The sequence below is a fragment of the Delphinus delphis genome, chromosome 13, assembly GCF_949987515.2.
Source record: "Delphinus delphis chromosome 13, mDelDel1.2, whole genome shotgun sequence".
Taxonomy (NCBI): domain Eukaryota; kingdom Metazoa; phylum Chordata; class Mammalia; order Artiodactyla; family Delphinidae; genus Delphinus; species Delphinus delphis.
In genome coordinates, this window is record NC_082695.1 from 62411980 (window position 1) to 62431246 (window position 19267).

The window sequence follows — 19267 nt, forward strand, 5'->3', positions numbered from 1 at the left end:
ATTGCATCCTGTCTCTAGCTGACCTCCCGCTCCTGGGCTCCCTTCCCTTAACCCTGGTTTGCAACCACAACTGGAGAACTGGTCCTTCGCTGCTTGCTGGAAGTTTGCTGTTTAATTGTCTCATGCCCATGAGCAAGTAGGCTTCCTTAGGATGGCAAGTTCCCTCCCAACAGTGCTTTGAGAGCCAGGAATTCAGTTCCTCAGAAGAAGCTGAGCTTTTCATTAGAGATCAAAGGCTGGCCCTGGGGAAGCATTCACAAAGTGGCTGTAAAGAATCCCTCTGGTCATATCACTTCCTTTCTAGGCCGTTTGTTCCCATTGGTCAGGGAACCAAACTATGCAGAGGGAGGAAAGCAGACCTCTGGCAGCCAAGAAACTGAGCCAGGGAATAGGCTTCTTTGGGGTGGTCAACTGGAGCAAAAGAGGTTAATTCGATTTACCTGGAGTGAGGAAAAGAGCCAGAAAGAGCAGTCTAGGAAGCGGGGGTCTGGGCGGATGACCCACTTTCCACATTCTTCGTCTCTGATTCCTCTGGGTCGCACTCAAGTAGTTAGCTCACGTGGTACACCACAGCCCTGGTCCTGCCATTCAGACATCCCACAATTTGCCCCCTCCTCCTTCTCTTCTGTATCACCTCTCCAACCGTCCTGCATCTGAGTGGTTCACAAAGGATGCATTACCTAGCAACATGAAACTTGAACGTGTCCCATGAAACTTGCAACATGAAACTTGAACACTGGAGAAGTTAGTGGGGGCTACTGGGAGGCTCAGAATATGCAAGAAACAAAGTTCTGAGCTGTATCAGTGCAGACAGAGGCTCCTGGGGCCATGTGGAGTAGAAGAAGGAGTCTCTCTTTGGACACCTGCCTGTGGGTTTCTTCTCCTCCTTGCATCTGCAGGCTTGGGCCCTGAGTACTCGGGTGTGCTCTCTGCTTGCCGCCATGTTCCTTCCTCCTTTCTCCATCACCCAGACAAGCTTTTCTGTGCTTTCAAAGACCAGTTTGGCCTAACTATGCTCAGGCAGCGGGTAGATGTTGCAGTGAATTTGCATCATCTCATGGCGGGCACAGAAGGGACCCTGGAGGTGCTCCAGGCCATCTCCCCTCCAGTGTTCACACTTCTCTTCTGGCAGCTAGCCAGCCTCTGCATGGACACGACCAGTGATGAGGAACTTTGGAGGACAAAGTGAATTCTAAGAAATGTCTTCCTTATGTTGACCCAGATCTACTAGAAAGAGCTAATCCCTTTGCCTGCAGCTATTACCTGACCCCAAGTCTCCTCTTTGCTTCTCAACACCCAGATTCTTCAGTTATTCCTCCTCTTAGACAACTCAAGTCCCCTCCCAACCCTGGTCTCCTCACCAGACTCCACTTCATCCCTGTCCATGTTAACACAAGGTGCCCAGAATTTGTGCCAAGACCCCAGAATTCTCCTCCCTCCCTCTTTATCAGTTAAACCCTATGAATTGTAGGACCTAAAGCTTTTCACAGGACTTCCAGGGACCCTGCAGGAGTTGCCTGTGACAGGAGCACCCAACTGTGCTGGAAAGACCTTGGTCTACTCCATTAAAGTTGGGGCTTGTACTTGGCATTTTCTTAGGCCAGGGAAGAGGCCTGGGGCTGCTGGTCAATGTGGACTGGGCTGAACCTACGTGATGTCAGTCACCACGGCCATTTCCCAGCATCTCTCACAGCAGAGATTCAGACTGCTTCCCCATGGGCACCAGCAGCTGGTCCCTCGTTATCTCATGGTTACTAGGAAGGAAAGGCTTCCTCCTGGGGGAGCTTGGGATGGGGATGGGCATGGTGAGGGGAGGTGGGGCCACCAGGGCCTGGGCAGGCAGGTTCCTCTCTGGGGTAGCATGTGTGGATGGGTGTGGGCATATGAGGAGCTGGGCGCTGGGCAGGGGGACTCTGAAATGCAGCACAGGGTGGAGCACACTGCACTGGAACTCAGGAGGCCTGGACTCCAGTCCCAACTCAGCCATAACGACCTGGAAGACCTCGGACAAGCCACCCCCCATTTTCCAGCCTCCTCGGGGTTCTCATCCTGTAGATCAAAGGCTGTATGATCTCTTAGCCTCATTTAGCTTGAATATTCAATGATTCCATGAAGAACTGCATTTCCTTGCTAGCTAATAACCTAATACTTAACTTTTCTAAGATAACGAAGGTCTTTTTTCCTTCCTTCATCCTTTCCTCCCTCTCTTCTTCGCGCCTCCCCGCCTCTTTCTCTTTCCTTCTCTCTTCCATTCTCTCACTTTCTTGCATTCTCTCTCCCTCCATTCTTGGAAGTTTCCTTAATCCTTCTAAGAACAAAGGACATTTACTGCATGGTATTTGTCCTGAAATCACTCACTTTACAGCTGATTATTGGAGATAAAATTTGTCCAGAAATAAAATGCCAAGTATAATAGGCAAATGCCACAAATCTGATGGAGAGAAGAGTTTCATCCACTGGGAGATTCCATCGCAGAGTTAACACCTGCCCTGGGTGGTCGAGGATGGACAGAATGCAACAGCCCTGGGAGGTAGGGTATGGGGCCAGGGGGCAGGTAAGACCCCTGGGAGTCCAGGAGAGGTGAGAGGGAAGGTCACAGGGAGCAGTGAGAGAGAGACAGGCCAGAAGGGGTGTTTGCAAGGGATGGAACACTCAGAACTGGCTTTAGGATGATGTGGCAGCCATTGGAAGATGGATTTAGAAGTTCAGCACTGGTCTACTCTGCCTCTCCCTGCTTTGGGCTCAGTTCCGGTGCTGGACATGGGACAGAACACACAGGCTTGTCCCAACAGGAGGTGGGGCAGGAGACCTGGGTCTGGCCTGGCCTGCTGGGGGACTCCGGGGGCAGTCACAGCACTCAGTGCGCAAGGTCTTCCTATTCTTCTTACTTGGCTTCCCCGCGAGCAAGAGGAGAGGCCAGGCCAGGAGATGCCTGTGGCCGCTTCAGCGGAGAGATGTTAGCAGGTGTGTAGCACCAGGTGCATCATTGTGGGTCACGGTCTCGGAAACTGAGGCCCAGACAAGTCCAGTGTCCCGCCTGGTCTGACAGCGAGGGGAAGCACCCAGGCCTTTAAGACGGAGCCCTTACGCCAGGTGACTCTGCCTGGCTCTGAAAGCCTCTTTGGTAGCAGAGGCCTTCCTCCCTGGCCTCTTGTGGGCAGAAATCTGCTTTCAAAAAGCTGGTTTTCTTTGCTGCTTGAGAGCTGGCTTTTCAGAGAGGAGTAGACTCTGACTCCAGCCCAGCTTCAAGGAAGTGCTCAGCAGAGACAGGTATCAGCCTCCTGTCCCTGCTGGCTGGCTGCCCTCCATCCCGGGGGGGCCTTTGGGAGGGACTGTCTTTGGCCCTCCCCTCCTTTGTGACACTGCTGTGGGCCCCGCCCTCCTGTTCTGCCCCCACCTCTAAGGGAGAGTGATGTGGGTCAGTGACCTGAGGACAGTGGGAATCTGACACCTGGGAACTGGCCTGGGGAGGACGGGACCTGCCAGCTTCCCTGGAAATGCGGGAAGGTTTGGTTCCCATCCTATTCTCCCAGGGTCCTGCATCCCTGGGAGGAATGGGAGACGTTCGGCCTGGTTGGCCCGTGGGTGTGCAACCTTGTCCCTGAGGCCCCTGCTGGCAGGAGGCAGTTATCCTGGGGCACTGGGGTGGGAGGCAGGCCTCCCCTGGTCCTTGCCCCCAGCACTGCCTACTCTTCTCCTTCCCTCTTCACCTGAGGGTTTGAAGGCATTGCCTCTCAGCCCTGGAGTCTGAAGGATGAAAGCCACGTTACCCTGAGGTGACCAAGTTGGTGCAGATTAGAATACAGCTAGAATATTCCTCCAGCTCAGGATGCTGCCTGCTCCTGAGAAGCCTATCAGGCCACATGGATCTGCTGTCTCCACCGACATTTCTGGCTTTCTGACTTGTTGGCCTGGCTCTTCTCAGCTCCCACCCAGGCCCAGCTCTGAGGCTCCTCTGGCCCCCTTGTCTCCATCCCCATTGTCCCCAGGAAACCTGGACCAGCCCAGCGTGTCCTCTGGGTGTCCAGGCCCCGTTTCTGCCCTGCTCTCCTCCTCAGCAGGGCCCCTCACTTTATCAAGCCTTCTAGTTCCCTGGCTCTGCCCCTCCCTCTCATTGACAATTGGCTTTCAGGAAAGACCTCAGTTCAAATCTCTGCTCTGTCATTTACCAGATGAGTGTCCATGAACCTTCCAGAGACTCGAGACCTCTGTCACTGTCCTCTCCACCCACCTTGCCCACAGCCTTTGGCCCCCACGTCCTCCGCTTCTCTTTTACCTTCCCTTCCTCATGGGGCTGTGTGGTTTCTGCTGTTCCGCCCCCTCTCCAGCTGCCAGCCGCTTTGGCTCCCTGCCCATGAGGCACGAATCAGCCACCAGCTCTTGTGGAGCACCTGCGTGTGCCAGGTGGCCATCAGGCAAGCCCCAGCACAGTGGCCTCCCCCTGCCCCAGCCCTGCCTTGCTTAGGCCCCAGGGGAGCACTCCTGCTTGAAGGTGCTGCCAGCTAGCTCTCAGGGGGTCCTCCCAGCTAGCTCTCAGGGGGGTCCTATAGCATCAATCTCCAGAATTCTAAGGTGCACATGTTTTTCTACACATTTCTGAAACTAATTTGTGTCTTACACTCGCTGTGTTTCTTTAATGTGGTGTTTTTTTTTTTTAAAAAATGTAACCCCTCTTTCTCCTCACTCCCTAACAATGTTATTTAGTTCATGATGAATCCTCCAATTGATGGCATTTCAGTCCTGGGGAAATAAGACAAATGGATAATATATTCAAGGACACCTGGAGATTATTTTTTTAACCCAAAGGAGTAACTCTAATGGGAAAAATTGTAGGTTGTTTGTCGATGAGGGCATTTTGGGCTGTGTTACTCAGCTGTCACTGGTCACTGGCTTGTCATGGGCCCGACTAGTCTACCCTAAGAACTTCACTCCTCTGGTCTTAGAGACTGAACACAGCAGCTGCTACTTTCACAGACCCTACAGCACACAGGGTTGGGGTGAGTCAGGGGCCCCAGAATGGATGTCTCCTGCCTTTAATGTCCTTCTGAGCAGAGCTGATGAGACTGAGAACCCTCTGGGGATGGAGATGACAGGGGAGAGGGGGCACAAAGTCCCAGAACAGAAGTCAAAGGACTTTCGCAGGTAGAAATTGCCTGAAATACTATGAGACATATAGACACTTTTGTTCACTTTTCTCTTGCTGCCCATCCAGGAGAGAGGGCAGCTGCTCTCACTGCCCAGTGCATCAGTTGGAGGGCACAGGTTCCAGGAGAGTGGAAACCTCTCCAGGGTGGTGGTCGGTCCTCTCCCTAATGGACCTCCATAGAAACCGGAAGGGCCTCCCTCACAGGGTGGGCGCCCTCCTGGCAGGAGGGGCTTGTGGGAGGGAGGCAGCTGCTGCTCCTGGTGGTCGGAGAGGCTCCACCAGCCCCCGAGGGGGAGGACGCTGGCCTGCTCTGCCTGCTCAGTCCCTGTGCACTGCAGCTTTAAAACCTTGAGCTCACCTGGGCCTACTTGCCACTCTCTTTCCCTCTCGATTTCAAATCAGCTGGCCTTCAACCAGCCCCAGTGCGTCAGTCGCCTGGAGCCACTGCTTTTCCCTCAGTCCCTCCAGCAGTCAGCCAACCAGGTATTTACTGAGTGCCAGCTCCAGGGAGGTGCGTGGGGATCCAGAAACAGCAAGACAGGAAGCTCAGCCAGCTGGGGGCGGTGAGTGTGAAGAAGCAGCTCAAGGTAGCTACTGCCAGGTGCCAAATGAGTGGTAGTGACAGGGCCTTCTACAGGAATGCAGAGGAGGAAGGCGTCCCTGGGGGCTGGCAGGCAGGGGAGGCATTTTTTGAGTTGCTGAGAGATGACCTTTAAAGACAGGGAAGGCAGCAACCAGCATGAGCAATGGCCCCGCGGTGGGAATGTGCTGGAGTGTCTGGAGATCTGATGTCGGGGAGGGCTTGGGCGGTGGAGATCAGGGGCATGGAGCTTGAGGATCAGGCTAAGGGGTGTGCATCTCACCAGTAAGCAGTGGGGACGCCCCCTCTGAAGGCAGACCAGTTAGCAAACTTGCCTAAGATTCTTTGCTCTATGTACGGAGTTGGTCTTTTTCTTTTGGGCTGCATTGTCCAACACGGAAGCCGCTAACCACAAGTGGCCATCCGAACTAAGGTGTGTTGTAAGTGCCAGATGTACACTGGATTTTGAAGACTTAATATGAAAAAAAGCCCAGTGTAAAATATCTCAATAATTTTTTTATATTGAGTACATGTTGAAACAATATTTTGGATATACTGAGTTATATAACATATACTATTAAAATTAAATTCACCTGTCTCTTTTTACTTCTTTAAAGGTGGCTACTAGAAAATTTACAATTACATATGTGGCTCACATTGTAATTTAATAGGCAGTGTTGGATAGGAGTCTTTACAGTATCCTTTTTTTATAAACCCCCTTCCCTTCTTCTGCAGTCATGCCTGTCTTTCACTTTGGTAGCTTTCGACAGCTCTCCTTTCCCTTCTTGTCCTCCTTCGTTTGGTCACGTGGACCTTCTCCTCCTTTTTTTACGGTATGATAGATGGTGGTGAGGGAGAAGGGGGAATCCAGAGCCTGCTTGCTCAGGCTACAGCCCCTGGACTCATGGAAGCCAGAATTCACCAGGCAGAGGAGGCCCTACTGATCTGGAATGCTGGTGGGAATTAAGGTTCTAGATCATTCTTTTCTGGCTCACTTGCAGTGAGCCAGAAATGCATTTTATTTCCATTTTGTTTTGCAAATATTTATTTTTAAAAGATTAAAAAAATCTATCAATGGCCTGCATGTCATTTACAAAGTCAGATAGCTCCAATATAAGACACATTTAGTAAAACAGCAATTGTCTGCCCCTTGCCCTCCCCACCCTAGTCCCACCACTAGAAGCTCAACATTTCCAACTCTTCTTCGAGTATTTACTTCCTGAAGTATATAAATTACTAAGTAAATTTCTAAATAAATTCTTTTACTGCTCTTTGTTGATTTTTCAATTTTGACATTGTCTGTTTTCTTCTTCTTATGGAAGAAATGTCCTTTTCTGTTCTAAAATAGTTTATTAATGCTTGTGTTATTAATATATAAATACTGTTCACTGCTGAACCAAGTAGTATGTAACAATTACACTTTCTGAACAATTTTTTCTCTTCCTAGAGGTAATAATTGTCTGCTTTCTGGGACATTTTTACAAATTCTTACCAAATGCTCTACAAAATTGGAAAATTCCTTCAAATACTATTTTCATGTGGCCAAATCTGACGGTAATGTTATATTTTTGATCCACCCCCAGCTACCCCTCAGAGCGCCCTCCCTCCTCCCCGCCTTGAAATGATTGCTGGAGGCCCTGTACAGCCATGTGCTTGGGAAAGCCCCCGCTTCCAGGTGTCACCCCCTGTTTCTTTGCTCCTTTCTTTTGGTTTGCATCAGTAGTTCTTTGAGAAAGGGTGTGAGAAGATTAATTATTTTGAGACCCTCCATGGTTGAAAATGACGTTATTCTACTCTCACGCTTGATTAATAGTTTGGCTGGGCACAGAATTCTAGATTGAACATCTTCCCCCGACACCCCTTCGGCACCTTGAAAGCAGTTGCTCTACTGTTTTCAAGCTTCCAATGTTGCCCTTGAAAAATCTGGTGCTATCCTGCTCCCAGACCCTTCGAATGGGACCAGTTTGCTTTCTCTCTGGAAGGTGTCAGAATCATCTCTCTGCCCCACTGCTTGGACATTTCCCAGGGAGATGCCTTGGTGTGTGGTTCTTCTCCCCCCTCCCCCCATTTTGCTGGGCACTCAGAGGGCCTTTTCTATCCAGAAGCTGACCGTCAGTTCTGGGAAATACTTTAAATAATTTTTTTCCACAATTTTCTCCATTCTTTCTCTCTTACTAGAAAACTGTGGAATCTTCTGACTGCATCCTTCAACGCGGGTATCTTTTTCCTCAACTCCTTGTTTTCTTGTTCTGCTTCCTGGGAAATCTCCCCAGCGTTATCTTCCAACCCTTCTGCTGAATTTCAGATTTCACCTCTTATATTTTTAATTTCCAAGAGCTCTCTTGTTTTTTCATTGCTCCTTTTAAAGGAGCTTGTTGTTGTCTCATGGACCCGACATCATTTTTCTAAGGATATTAATTCAAGTGTTTTGAAGTTTATTTTTTTCGGATCCTTGCATGACTTCTGTTTCTCTGAGTTTATTTTATTTTATTTTAATTTAGTATATTCTTTCTCTCTTTTCACTTTGTAATCTTCCTCAAGGGACTGGGCATCCTTGGCTGTCTGCTCATATTGAAGAGTAGATCACTAGTAACTTCCAGAATCTCTGTGTGTGTGTATCGATATGGACCTTTCAACTTATGGGCTTTATTATGGAGTCGCCAGCGGGGGACTCAACCATTTTACGGGGTACTCCCAACCAGAAGGAACTGTAGAGCTATTTCTGGGGCCAGTTTCCAACCTGGGGCTGTGGGGTTGCAGGGGAGGGGCACCTGAGTGGCAGCACCCTCTGAACCAAGAGGCAGAAGGGAGCAGGGGTTTCCAGAGTTCCATGTATAAGACTTTCGCTTAACCCCCCCGTTTGAGCATGGTGCTGCACCCCTGTCCTCCTCTACTGGAGCCTTTCTGGCTCAGTTTCCCTGCAAAATGCCAGGGCGAGGGAGCGGCAGTCACTGCCCTGCATGGGAGAGGGGAGATGCCCTGGGCAGAACTGCTCCTCATAGAGACTGGCCACCAGCCTCCCTGTTCTCAGCGCCGCCATCTCTCCTGCCACCACAGGAGTTGTCCTGACCCTTCCAGCACGTGTGGCAAGATCTGTCCGCTTCTCGTTGACTGCGCCTTCATTAGGCGCTTGGTTTCCAATTCCTCAGCTCTGCTAATTGCTCCATCTGCTTTCTACCTTCCAAAAATCTGTTGACATTTGTTGCCTGCTGATGTCACCTCTCCTGTTCTCTCTGTCCTTGTCTGTTTATTTTCTCTTTATGCCTTTGCTCTCATTTCAGTGGGGTTTGGGAAGGAGCAGATATATGTTGAACCTGTCGTGTTTAGCAGGAAGCCTCTGTAAAGCTTCCTGAGGTGCCAAGTTCACTTCCTTCCTTATTAAAGGACTCCAACGCCGAGAGCTGGATCTTTGCTTATGGAAAATTTGTAAGGCTTTGTCATCATCAAGGTCAATGTTATTTAGAAGGTAGTGGAGACTAGATTAAATGCAGCGTTGAGCCCAGCTTATTGCTGGAAATCTTTGCGTTTAAATAAATTATAATATTATAACAAATTATTTCATTCTTACTTAAAAACTTTGTGGGATTAGATTTTTTATTTTTCTTAAAATTGCATGGAAAACAACTTCTGGTTGTTTTCTCTTTGGAAATTTGGGCTCCCTGTCGGCTGGGTCCTGGCTAGCCAAGTCTTCAGTAGAGTTCAGAGCTTGACTAGGCTGGACTAAATGTTCTCTGGGCATCGATTTAAAAAGGTAGTAGGATCAATAAGGTTGCATGGGAGAAATTTAAGAAAGCCAAACTGCCTCCAGGGACCTTAAAATTCCTTTAACAAGTGTGTTCATTTAAAAGAGGATGCTTATCTATTTATTAAACAAAATACTCCCCCCACTCTCCAACACATACTGCACAGAGCCTTTACTAGGGAGCACTGCTGACCATTTGTATACAAAAGTGATGACACTGTTGTGTTCTAATGAAGGTCTTGAGTTTCGCCAGCTACAGGTTGGGGGTAGGGGGAGATGGGGTCTGTGGGAGAGGGGAGCAGGGCTGGTCCTCATGGAGTCTTTGTCATTGCTTCTCCAGGTGCCCCATTTCAAAGGTCTCAGCATCCTCACGCTACCTCCTGCCGCCACTTCCATCTGGGCCCCCCCCAGCCGCAGCAGCTCGCTCCCGACTTCCCCCTGGCCCACCCGGTGCAGTCGCAGCCGGGCCTCAGCGCCCACATGGCCCCGGCCCACCAGCACAGCGGCGCCCTGCATCAGTCGCTGACCCCGCTGCCCACCCTGCAGTTCCAGGACGTCACAGGTCCCTCCTTCCTACCTCAGGCCCTGCACCAGCAATACCTCCTGCAGCAGCAGCTCCTGGAAGCTCAGCACCGCAGGCTCCTCTCGCACCCCAGGTGTGTGTGCTACCTGGGCAGGGGCTGGGCGGGGCGGGGCGGGGGCAGGACCCAGCGCTGGACCCCTGGCTTCTACCCTGCCAGGCTTGGCCAGCAGTCAGTCACCAAATGAGTCTCTGCGTAGGAGGCAGATTTTGCTCCACTTAGAGGCATTTGTTTCGGGCAGTGAGCGCTGCCTTAACCTGATACGGGTTCCCTCTGTTGTTAGTGTGTGTCCCTGTCATATCGCCCAGGTAACTGGCCAGGAGCTGGGTAAGTGGTGGGCTAGGATGCTCACAGTGGACTTTTCAATGCTGTGGGAGACTAGACTAGGGGACCCCTCACGTCCCCTCAAACTTCATGGTCACCAGATTCTAACATTGGAGGTCCCTAAGGGATACCTCAGGACAGGGCTGGGTCAGCCCTGCCCTCAGAGAGCCAACAGTCTGGTTGGAGAGACCAGCTATGAAACAAGTGCAGAGTAAAATGAGACAATACTAATCAAATGGGGCTGAAGTAGCTGTGGGATCCTGGGCAAGTCACTTCACCTCTCTGAGCCTCAACTGTTAAGAGAAGGAGCTGTACAAGTTAAGTGGTTCTCAAACATTTTTGTCTCAGGACCCTTTTTACACTCTTAAAAGTTACTGAGGATTACAGCAAGCTCCTGTTTATGTGGGTTATGACTCTTGATACTTACCCTATTAGAAATTAAAACAGAAATTTAAAAATACTTATTAATTCATTTAAAAATAACAATAGCAAAGGTATATGTTAACACCAATAATATGTTTTTCAAAAAATAACCGTATTTTTTGCATCTAAATCAGTGAAAAGAGTGACTTTTTAAAAATACATATGTACAAATCTTTTTCATGCCTGGCTTAATAGAAGATGGCTGTGTTCTCAAGTCTTCTTCTGCTCTCAAATGTGGCAGAATCACATGTCATGTAGTTTCTAGAAAATTCCACTGTTCACTTGTGAGAGAATGAGAGTGAAAAAGCAAATAACATGATAGTACTATTATGAAATTCATTTTGACCTCGTAAACCCCATGAAGGGGTCTCAGGGACTGCCAGGGTTGCTTGGAGCACACTTTGAGCACCTCTGGACCTGATGATCCTTAAGGCCCCAAGCATCCATGTCTGTAGAGGTTGGGGTGCCTGGGACAGAAGGTGAGTGCTGTAGGAGGTCAGAGGAAAGAGAGGTCACCATGATCTGGAGTGTTCAGGGAGGCCTTCCTGGAGGAGGTGGCTTTGCCCTGGGCCATGAAAACTGGGAAGAGTGTGGAGAGGGTGGAGGAGAGGAGAAGAGCATGGTGGGAGCAGAGGGGGTGCACAGAGGTGGGAGAGCCTACAGGAGGCCGGTCTGTGTGTCCTGAATACATCCCACCAAGAACAGAGGGGAGCAGTAGGAGAAGGAGCAGAGAATCTGGAGAGACCGGGTGAGACAGCTGATCTGCAGTAGTCACACCCAGGGAGAGGCTCAGTACAGCGGGAATTTCTGAGTTATTGGCTGCTGCCCAGGAATGGGACGAGGGCTGAAGGCCGCTGCTCCACACACAGGCTGTGGGCTGGGGCTGCTGAGCACTCCTGGGGGCTGGGCTGGCCCTGGGCAGCCCTGACGCCTGGATTCCTCCTTCCCTTCCGGGGCAGGCGGAGTCAGGAGCGAGTGTCTGTCCACCCTCACCGCCTCCACCCCAGCTTCGACTTCGGCCACCAACTACAGACACCTCAGCCCAGGTACTTGGCTGAGGGCACTGACTGGTGAGTGGGGTCCCTGGAGGAGGGAGGGAGGAGGGTCTTGTCTGATCCACGGAGCTCCTGTTTCCTTCACTTCAATGATGCCGGAGTCCTAGTCTTCAAGCCCCAGCTTTTGCCCTGTCCACCCTCAGGGCCAGATGGCCCCCAAGGTCCTGGTTCCAGCAATGAGCTCAGATGTGGCTACGGGCCATCATGTGCCCAGCCTTGGGCTCAGTGTTCATGGTACTGCAGGGGAGGATGGGACAGGAATGCAAAGCATTTCCCAAGCTCAGGGAGTGCTGTGAACCAGTGGTCCCTGGGAAGGGGGCGGAAAGGAGAATCTCAGGAGCTAGCATGGTCAGGGAAGGCTTCCTGGAGGGGGTGGGCCTTGAGGAGTCCAGAGAGAAGTGCCAGGGCATGCCAGCCAGGCAAAACAGGCTCATGGAGATAGAGCCAGCTGGGTTGGAGGCAAGGACTGGGGAGATTGGCTGGGGAGAGGTTGAGGGCTTGGTTGTGGTGTCTTTGTAGGCAGCGGGCCCCTGTGACGTCTTCCCACAGACTCCTGCACTCAGGGCAGAGGGCTTTGTTGCCCTGGGATGCATCATTGCTTTGTTTTGGACACTTGGTCCCACCCTACTCACAGGTTCTAGCTCAGGGGTGGGCTGACCTAAACTAGGGCTGGATCTAAACACCTGAACACTTGAAAAAGATGTGTAGTTCACTACAGTATTTAGAGGTAAAGAGCATCATGCCTTCAACTTATTTTTAAATAGTTTAGGGAAAAAAATCCACAGAGAACTCTGTGTGTGTGTTTGTATGTATGGATGTATACGTGGAGAGAGAGAAGGAAATAGAAATGCAGTAAGGTAGTAAAATTTTAACATTTGGGGAATCTGAGTGAAGAGTATCCAGGAAGTTTTTGCAACTTTGAGGTAAAAAAGTGTGTGTGTGTGTGTGTGTCTGTTTTAAAGAATGTAAAAACGAACAAAAAACCTCAACGGGAAGGGATGGGCTATTTAAAAAACAGACGTGCCTTCGTGTCATTACTCAGCCATTTAGTCAGGCAAACTGGTGTGGGCAAGGGTTGCTTTGGAAACAGCCTAGGACCAGACACCCAGGAATGGTTCAAAAGGGTAGTTCTGGTTGACTGGACGCTAAAGGTGCTTCTAGGTGCAGGAAATGGTTGATTTAAAAGGTTCCGTGTCTCCAGCTCTTAGTAGTTCTCAGGTTTTCTCTGTTAGATTTAACGCTCTCCTAAAACATAGATTGCACCACGGCCAGCTTCAGCCCAGACTTTTTCTAATTAGCAGATTCAAATTAGGAAGATTTAATTGTTGTTTGGATGAAATTCTGTCCCTCAGCAGGCAAGTCAATCCAGTTTAATTCTCTTCAGCACACAGAGCACCTGGGGTCCTTGTGTACGGCTGAGGGATCTGAACAAGGTCCAGCGTGGCAAGTGGGAGGGGATAGGAGACGCGGTGAGGCGGGTGCTGCTGAGATGCGGGAGGCGCGGTGCGGGTTAGGCCGCCGACTTGCTTTATTTGGCCAAATCTCATATGCTCCTCACTCATTTCTGTCGCTCTGCATTCCTGACCCCTGCTTGCCTGGAGAAACAGAGAGGCGGGGGCCCTGAAAGGCTGGCCTGTGCTCCAGCAGGGGACGCTGGGAGGGCCCTGGGCTGAGTCCCGCGCCGGGTCCACCCGGGGCCATTTCTGCCTGTCCTGTCCCCACTTCCCAAGTAGGAGTCCCTTTCTCCTCCCTGTAATTAGCTCTGCTCCAGCAAGGGCCATCCAAGTGGTGACGAGGGGCTTTTCATCCCACCCCTCTTTTCCAGGGAGGCCTCTTCTGCCAGGAGATGTGAGGTCTGGAAATTAGATGACAGGAAATGCATTGTAGGAGGGGCTTCGCTCACCCTCTGCAAGGATCCCTGGGAGGGAGGAGGTGGGGAGTGTGTCTGCGCACCACCCCTTTCCTTTAGAGAATCATCAGAAACCACTGACTTCTGCCCTAGTCATTCCAGGAATTGGCATGCCCCAATAGCTCTCGTCCAGCCCCAGGCCTGAGGCTGCCTGGCCCTCCCCCCCTTACTTTAGGAGATTCTAGCCCTACCCAAGCAGCTGTGTGCACTGAGCATCCTAGCCTGGGAGTGTGTGGGAGCAGCAGGCCTTGGAGGATAAATCCTCCCCAATCTCCCCTTTCTGGCCTGGGCCCGATAACTTGACCCTGACCTTGAGCCCTGCTCCAGTGTCTCTGTCCTCATCGTGCTCCTTTGACTCAGTCCACAGTTCTGACTCTGCCCCCAGTGCAGATGGCAGCCTGCATGGCCACACAGCCCTAGCCCTGCCTGGGCACCTCGGAGAGGCGGGTAGGGGTGAGAGCTTCCTACCATCCTTCCCCTGCAAGCAGCTCGGCCTCAGCAAAGGAGCCCTGTTCGAGGATCCTGGGTTTGGGAAGGGATTTTTGATGAGATGATAAAAGGGGATCCCAGAGCCCACTCAGGCCCAACCTGGGCAGATCACCTCTCTCATCTGAGGGCTGAGGTGTCTTTTGCCTCTCCACTCAGCATTCCTAGAATTGGAGGGATTCTGTTCCCAGTTCCTCGGGACTTTGCTTTTGGTAGAATTCCCTGAACATCTTTCTGCTACTTTGAATCTGTTGGATTCCCTGGGACTGCTGGGCAGGTGCTAAGAGTCAGAGTTTCTGCCACGTGAGGTGCCCCGGGGAACTCCTTTCCCCGAGGCAGGTCATGGGGTGAGCCCAGGCGAGGATCGGAAACCCTGGAGCCCCTAACTGGCTAGCCTGGGGCCATGGATAAGGCACTGGCCTTCTTCAGGCCTCTGCTGGGCCTGCAAAAGTGAGGGACTGGACTAACAGAATTCCTAAGTTTGCTTCCAACTGGCTCCAAGAGTTACCTCATGTCCCAAGTGACAGACTCATCAGGAGTTGTTCCAGGGATGTGGGCTAATATATAGAAGAAATGTAGGAATATATATATATGTCATACTGTATAGACATCACAGCTGGAAGCAGAAATTCCTTTAATGCTCCTCATATTAAAAAAAAAAGGTAGGGCTTCCCTGGTGGTGCAGTGGTTGAGAGTCCGCCTGCCGATGCAGGGGACGCGGGTTTGTGTCCCGGTCTGGGAAGATCCCACATGCCGCGGAGCGGCTAGGCCCGTGAGCCATGGCTGCTGAGCCTGCGCATCCGGAGCCTGTGCTCCGCAATGGGAGAGGCAGCAACAGTGAGAGGCCCGCGTACCGAAAAAAAAAAAAAAAAAGTATTTGTTGAATCAGGCTTTTTTTCCTGTAGTTTCCCCTCATCTGGATTTTGCTGGTTATGCTCTGGAGGTGTCACCTCAGACGCCCCTTGGTTTGCTAAACTCACTATACACTGGCACCCATGTTGCGACTTGAGCAGATACAGCTTCAACTTGCATTTTCTGGCAAAAAACACTTCATACGAGGTGCTGTGTTCTTCCAGCAGATAGCTGGTTGTCTCTCCTGTGTGATGTTAGTAGCAATTGATAATCTTTGCCCAGATCCTTTATTTCTTTAGGGGATGAAAGAATGTGACAAATAATTCAATCATTCCTTATTCATTTATTAGCTAGAAAACTTTCATAAAGAGCAATTTTCCTTCATCCACGATTTGGTTACCCTGCAGTACAGTTAACAGAGGAAAGGCAGGATGAATGTTTGGTTCTTCCCCTTTATATTTTATTTTATTTTACTTTTTGCGGTACGCGGGCCTCTCACTGTTGTGGCCTCTCCCGTTGCGGAGCACAGGCTCCGGACGCGCAGGCTCAGCGGCCATGGCTCACGGGCCCAGCCGCTCCACAGCATCCTCCCAGACCGGGGCACGAACCCATGTCCCATGCATTGGCAGGCGGACTCTCAACCGCTGCGCCACCAGGGAAGCCCCTTCCCCTTTATTTATTAGTTTTCAAAATGAAGCATTGGTTCCCTAGCATCCTTCAATGGGGACCAGTTTTCTTTAGCATCATTTCATTCTCACGGATTTGAACCTATTTGATGTATTTTAGTCTATTGCAGTTACACTCATTGATACAAAATGCCCAAAGTCTGCCAGTGGGAGCCTCTCCAGGATGGTTCCCGAATCCTTTTGACTTGACCTTGATAACTTCCTTGCTTTTAGTTATGACAAGATGTTTCAATCTCATGTTGCACTTTTTTTTTTTTCTGTCTCAGACCAGAACTTAGCCATTTTCCAAGGAACACTGGATCCTTTTCAGTTGATTGATTTTTAAGTGAAATGAGTTTCCTGTATGGTGAGGAGCAGGGGCGGTGGTCCAGGAGAGCTTTCCTGCCTCACAGGTGCAGGTCCCTCTCCTATTATTTTCTCAAAGTGGTTAAAGTATGGCCTCTGCCCCCCTCCACTCTATCTGGAGCTGTCTTTCCTTTGCTCTGTATCCGTGACCGGCTTATCTGGATTCCTCTTTCAGCATTTCTCTCAGGGACGGGCTTTGGTGCACTAGTCTCAAGTAGTGTGAGGCCCAGACTATACCGGTCCCTTCGATCTAGCAGAGCCCTTCCTTCTCCGAGTCTCGGCTCCCTTCGCCGTAAAGAGAGGGGCGGGGCTTCTCCGAGTCTCGGCTCCCTTCGCCGTAAAGAGAGGGGCGGGGCTGGGCGAGACTGAACCCCTTGCAGCTCCGGCAGTTTGTGACTCTGATTCTACTCGACGGGCTTGATGTCTGAGGTCCCTTCTGCAACCCGATGGCCGGATCACCTGTGCTTCACCGTGGCTGTGTCCCTGCAGGGATCTCAGTGTGGACACCGGCTTGAGTCCCGCTCAGTTCCAGGTGCGGCCCATGCCCCAGCACTATCAGCATTACCTAGCGACTCCTCGAATGCACCACTTTCCCCGAAACTCCTCCTCCACGCAGATGGTGAGTGAGAGGCTCTGCCAGGAAACTGACTCCCTTGCTGCCTGTTGGTGCCAATGGTGGGCTGAGGCCTGTGGCTCCCTTGTGTCCTGCCCGGCTGTGTCCTGAGCACAGGCAGGTCAGCCGCTCCCCTCCCCTCCCAGCTCCTATTCCCAACTGGGCTTGAAGGGAAAAGAAAGCAAAGCTGCTGGACGAGAAGCCAGCGCTGCTGAAAGGAGGTGGGGCACTGGGGGTGGGGCAAGGGGCCCTGTGGCAGGCCCTGGTCTGGAGGGGTGGGAGGTGGAGTGAGGGAGGGTGGGGGGAAGGCTCAGGGCTAAGAGCAAGCAGCGTAGTCCCTGGACCCCACGTGACCTCATTTAGTTAATTTATTGGGTCAGCTTCTCCCGGGGCTTTGGTTTTACTTATCCGTGAAATGGGATGAACATGCCTGGTATGGGGAACACAGGAGACCCCAGAAGTGGCCCCTGAGGCTGCCTGCTGATCTGGTGCTGCCTTGTGCAGAGGGCTGGCCTTCAGCGCTGCAGGGTGTGGCGACTGTGGTGGGGTTTGGGGCCTTTGCGTACCTGGCATCCCGAGCTGTGTGGAATGAAGGTGAAGATAGTCCACTAAAGCAGCGAAAGGCTGATTGAAAACCTTATTTCCAGACAGCTTCTTCATGCTGCTGCCCTAGAGCATAATTCGGCCCTTCCAGCCCTTGCCTTTGCCCTTTAACCACTCAGCACCTCAGTCTCCTCATGTGTAAAATGGGAGGCTTGGATGAATAATCCCAGAATCCTTGTCAGCTCGGAAGTTCTAAGATTCGCCTTAAGAAGCACCATCTCCTAAGAATAACAGCTAGTGGTTATTGAGCACTCGCTGCATACCAGGCACCGTTCTAATCACTAGCCTCGCAAAAACACCACACGGAAGGTTTTATCCCTGTTTTACAGATTGGCAAACTGAGGCATAGAAAGATTAAGTCCAGGATCGTGCAGGAGTAAGCTGAGGAGCTCTGACTCACAGCTGGAGACAGGGTGAGGGTCAGGGTGAGGTGAGTGAGGCAGGGCCGTGCAAGGAAAGGATCAGAGCCTGTTCTGATTTAAAATTTTGATAGTTTGTTCATTATGGATTCTTTGCATTAATTTTGATTTTAAAATACTACATTAAAGTATTATTTATCTTGGTTACTGAGTCATTCGGTGCCTCCTTAAATTTTGTGCCCTCACTTGCCCCACCCTGTTCTGGGCAGTACAGAGCAGAGGGGAAGGGAGTGAACTTTGCCATCCGACTGCCTGGGTTTGAAACCATGGTTCTGTCACTTACTTCATCCGCTTGTGTCTCACTTACCCTATCAGCAAAATGGGAATAGTAATTGCACCCAGGTTACAGGTCAGGTGAGATGATTCAATTAATCGTTTGAAGGGCTTAACAGTGCCTGCCATGAAATAAATGCCCAGTCAGGTTAGTTGTTACTTTACTGATTTTGTTATTCTTTCTGGGGCTGGTTCGGCCCAGGCTTGGTTCTTGATGAGGACAGGGGGACACAGGAGGAGGAAAGACAGCGCTTCCAAACACCGCAGCATCTCAGGGGTGCGCTGATTGGCTACAGGAGGGGGAGTCAGAAGCTGGGCTCTTGGAGCCTGGAATCCTGTCTGAGGCGTTTTCTCCCCAACAGGTCGTCCATGAAATCCGAAACTACCCTTACCCTCAGCTTCACTTCCTTGCTCTCCAGGGACTGAATGCCAGCAGACACACCTCCGCTGTGCGGGACAGCTATGAGGTACGCCCTGCCCCTCTGTCTGGGGACCCTCCCGTCAGCCTGGCTCCCGCTGGCTTGGTGGAGATGCCACTGTCCCCTCTCCCTCCCCTGCGGGTGGGGAGGGCATGGGTGGTAGGCGTAGCCTCAGGGTTGAGAGTAGGAGAGAGAAAAAGAGTGAGTAGAGATCTCGCAGTCTTTGAGCATTTGACAATTCTTCCCATCGACGTGAATGCTCTGCAGGTCTCTCAGTGCCCCTCCTCCTTATCATGAGTGCATGCGTGTGTTTGCACGTGCAGAATGCACACATCCACATGTTCTCTCTTTGTAGGAGCTGCTGCAGCTCGAGGATAGGTTGGGAAATGTGACTCGGGGAGCTGTACAGAACACCATTGAGAGGTTCACCTTCCCCCACAAGTACAAGAAGGTGAGCCAACCAGCAGGTCAGCCTGCATAGTTGGGGTTGGGGTGGGTACGATCTAGTTGACCCTGGCCCAGCTTTCCACCGAGGGGCACGGTCCGAACTCTAGAAGCTTTTGCTCTGGCTAGATGCTCTGAAGCTCTGCTACCTTCCCAGGGTCTCCTCCCTTGCTTCTGCCAGGTGTGACCAGGAAGGGAGCTGGGTATGTGTGTGTGCATGTGGACTTGTGAGTGGGTGTACAGAGAGATGAATGTTTGTATCTGAATGAGGAGGGCCAAGGGAGCACCTGCACTGCAGGCTAAGGTTTACCTTAGAAAAGATTCCAAGTCCAATCTCACATGTGGACAAACAGGCGGCTAAGGCTTC

The 19267-nt window shown here is 51.2% G+C and overlaps 1 protein-coding gene across 1 annotated transcript in view; it reads left to right on the forward strand.

The window, feature by feature from the left end:
• ARK2C (arkadia (RNF111) C-terminal like ring finger ubiquitin ligase 2C) overlaps positions 1 to 19267 on the forward strand; it is a 102210-nt gene that overhangs the window by 77453 nt on the left and 5490 nt on the right. Inside the window, exons 2-6 of the mRNA XM_060029540.1 lie at positions 9809 to 10124; positions 11756 to 11866; positions 16619 to 16748; positions 18400 to 18504; positions 18812 to 18907. Coding sequence (XP_059885523.1) covers positions 9809 to 10124; positions 11756 to 11866; positions 16619 to 16748; positions 18400 to 18504; positions 18812 to 18907 — 758 coding nt within the window. The remainder of the gene's footprint in view (positions 1 to 9808; positions 10125 to 11755; positions 11867 to 16618; positions 16749 to 18399; positions 18505 to 18811; positions 18908 to 19267) is intronic.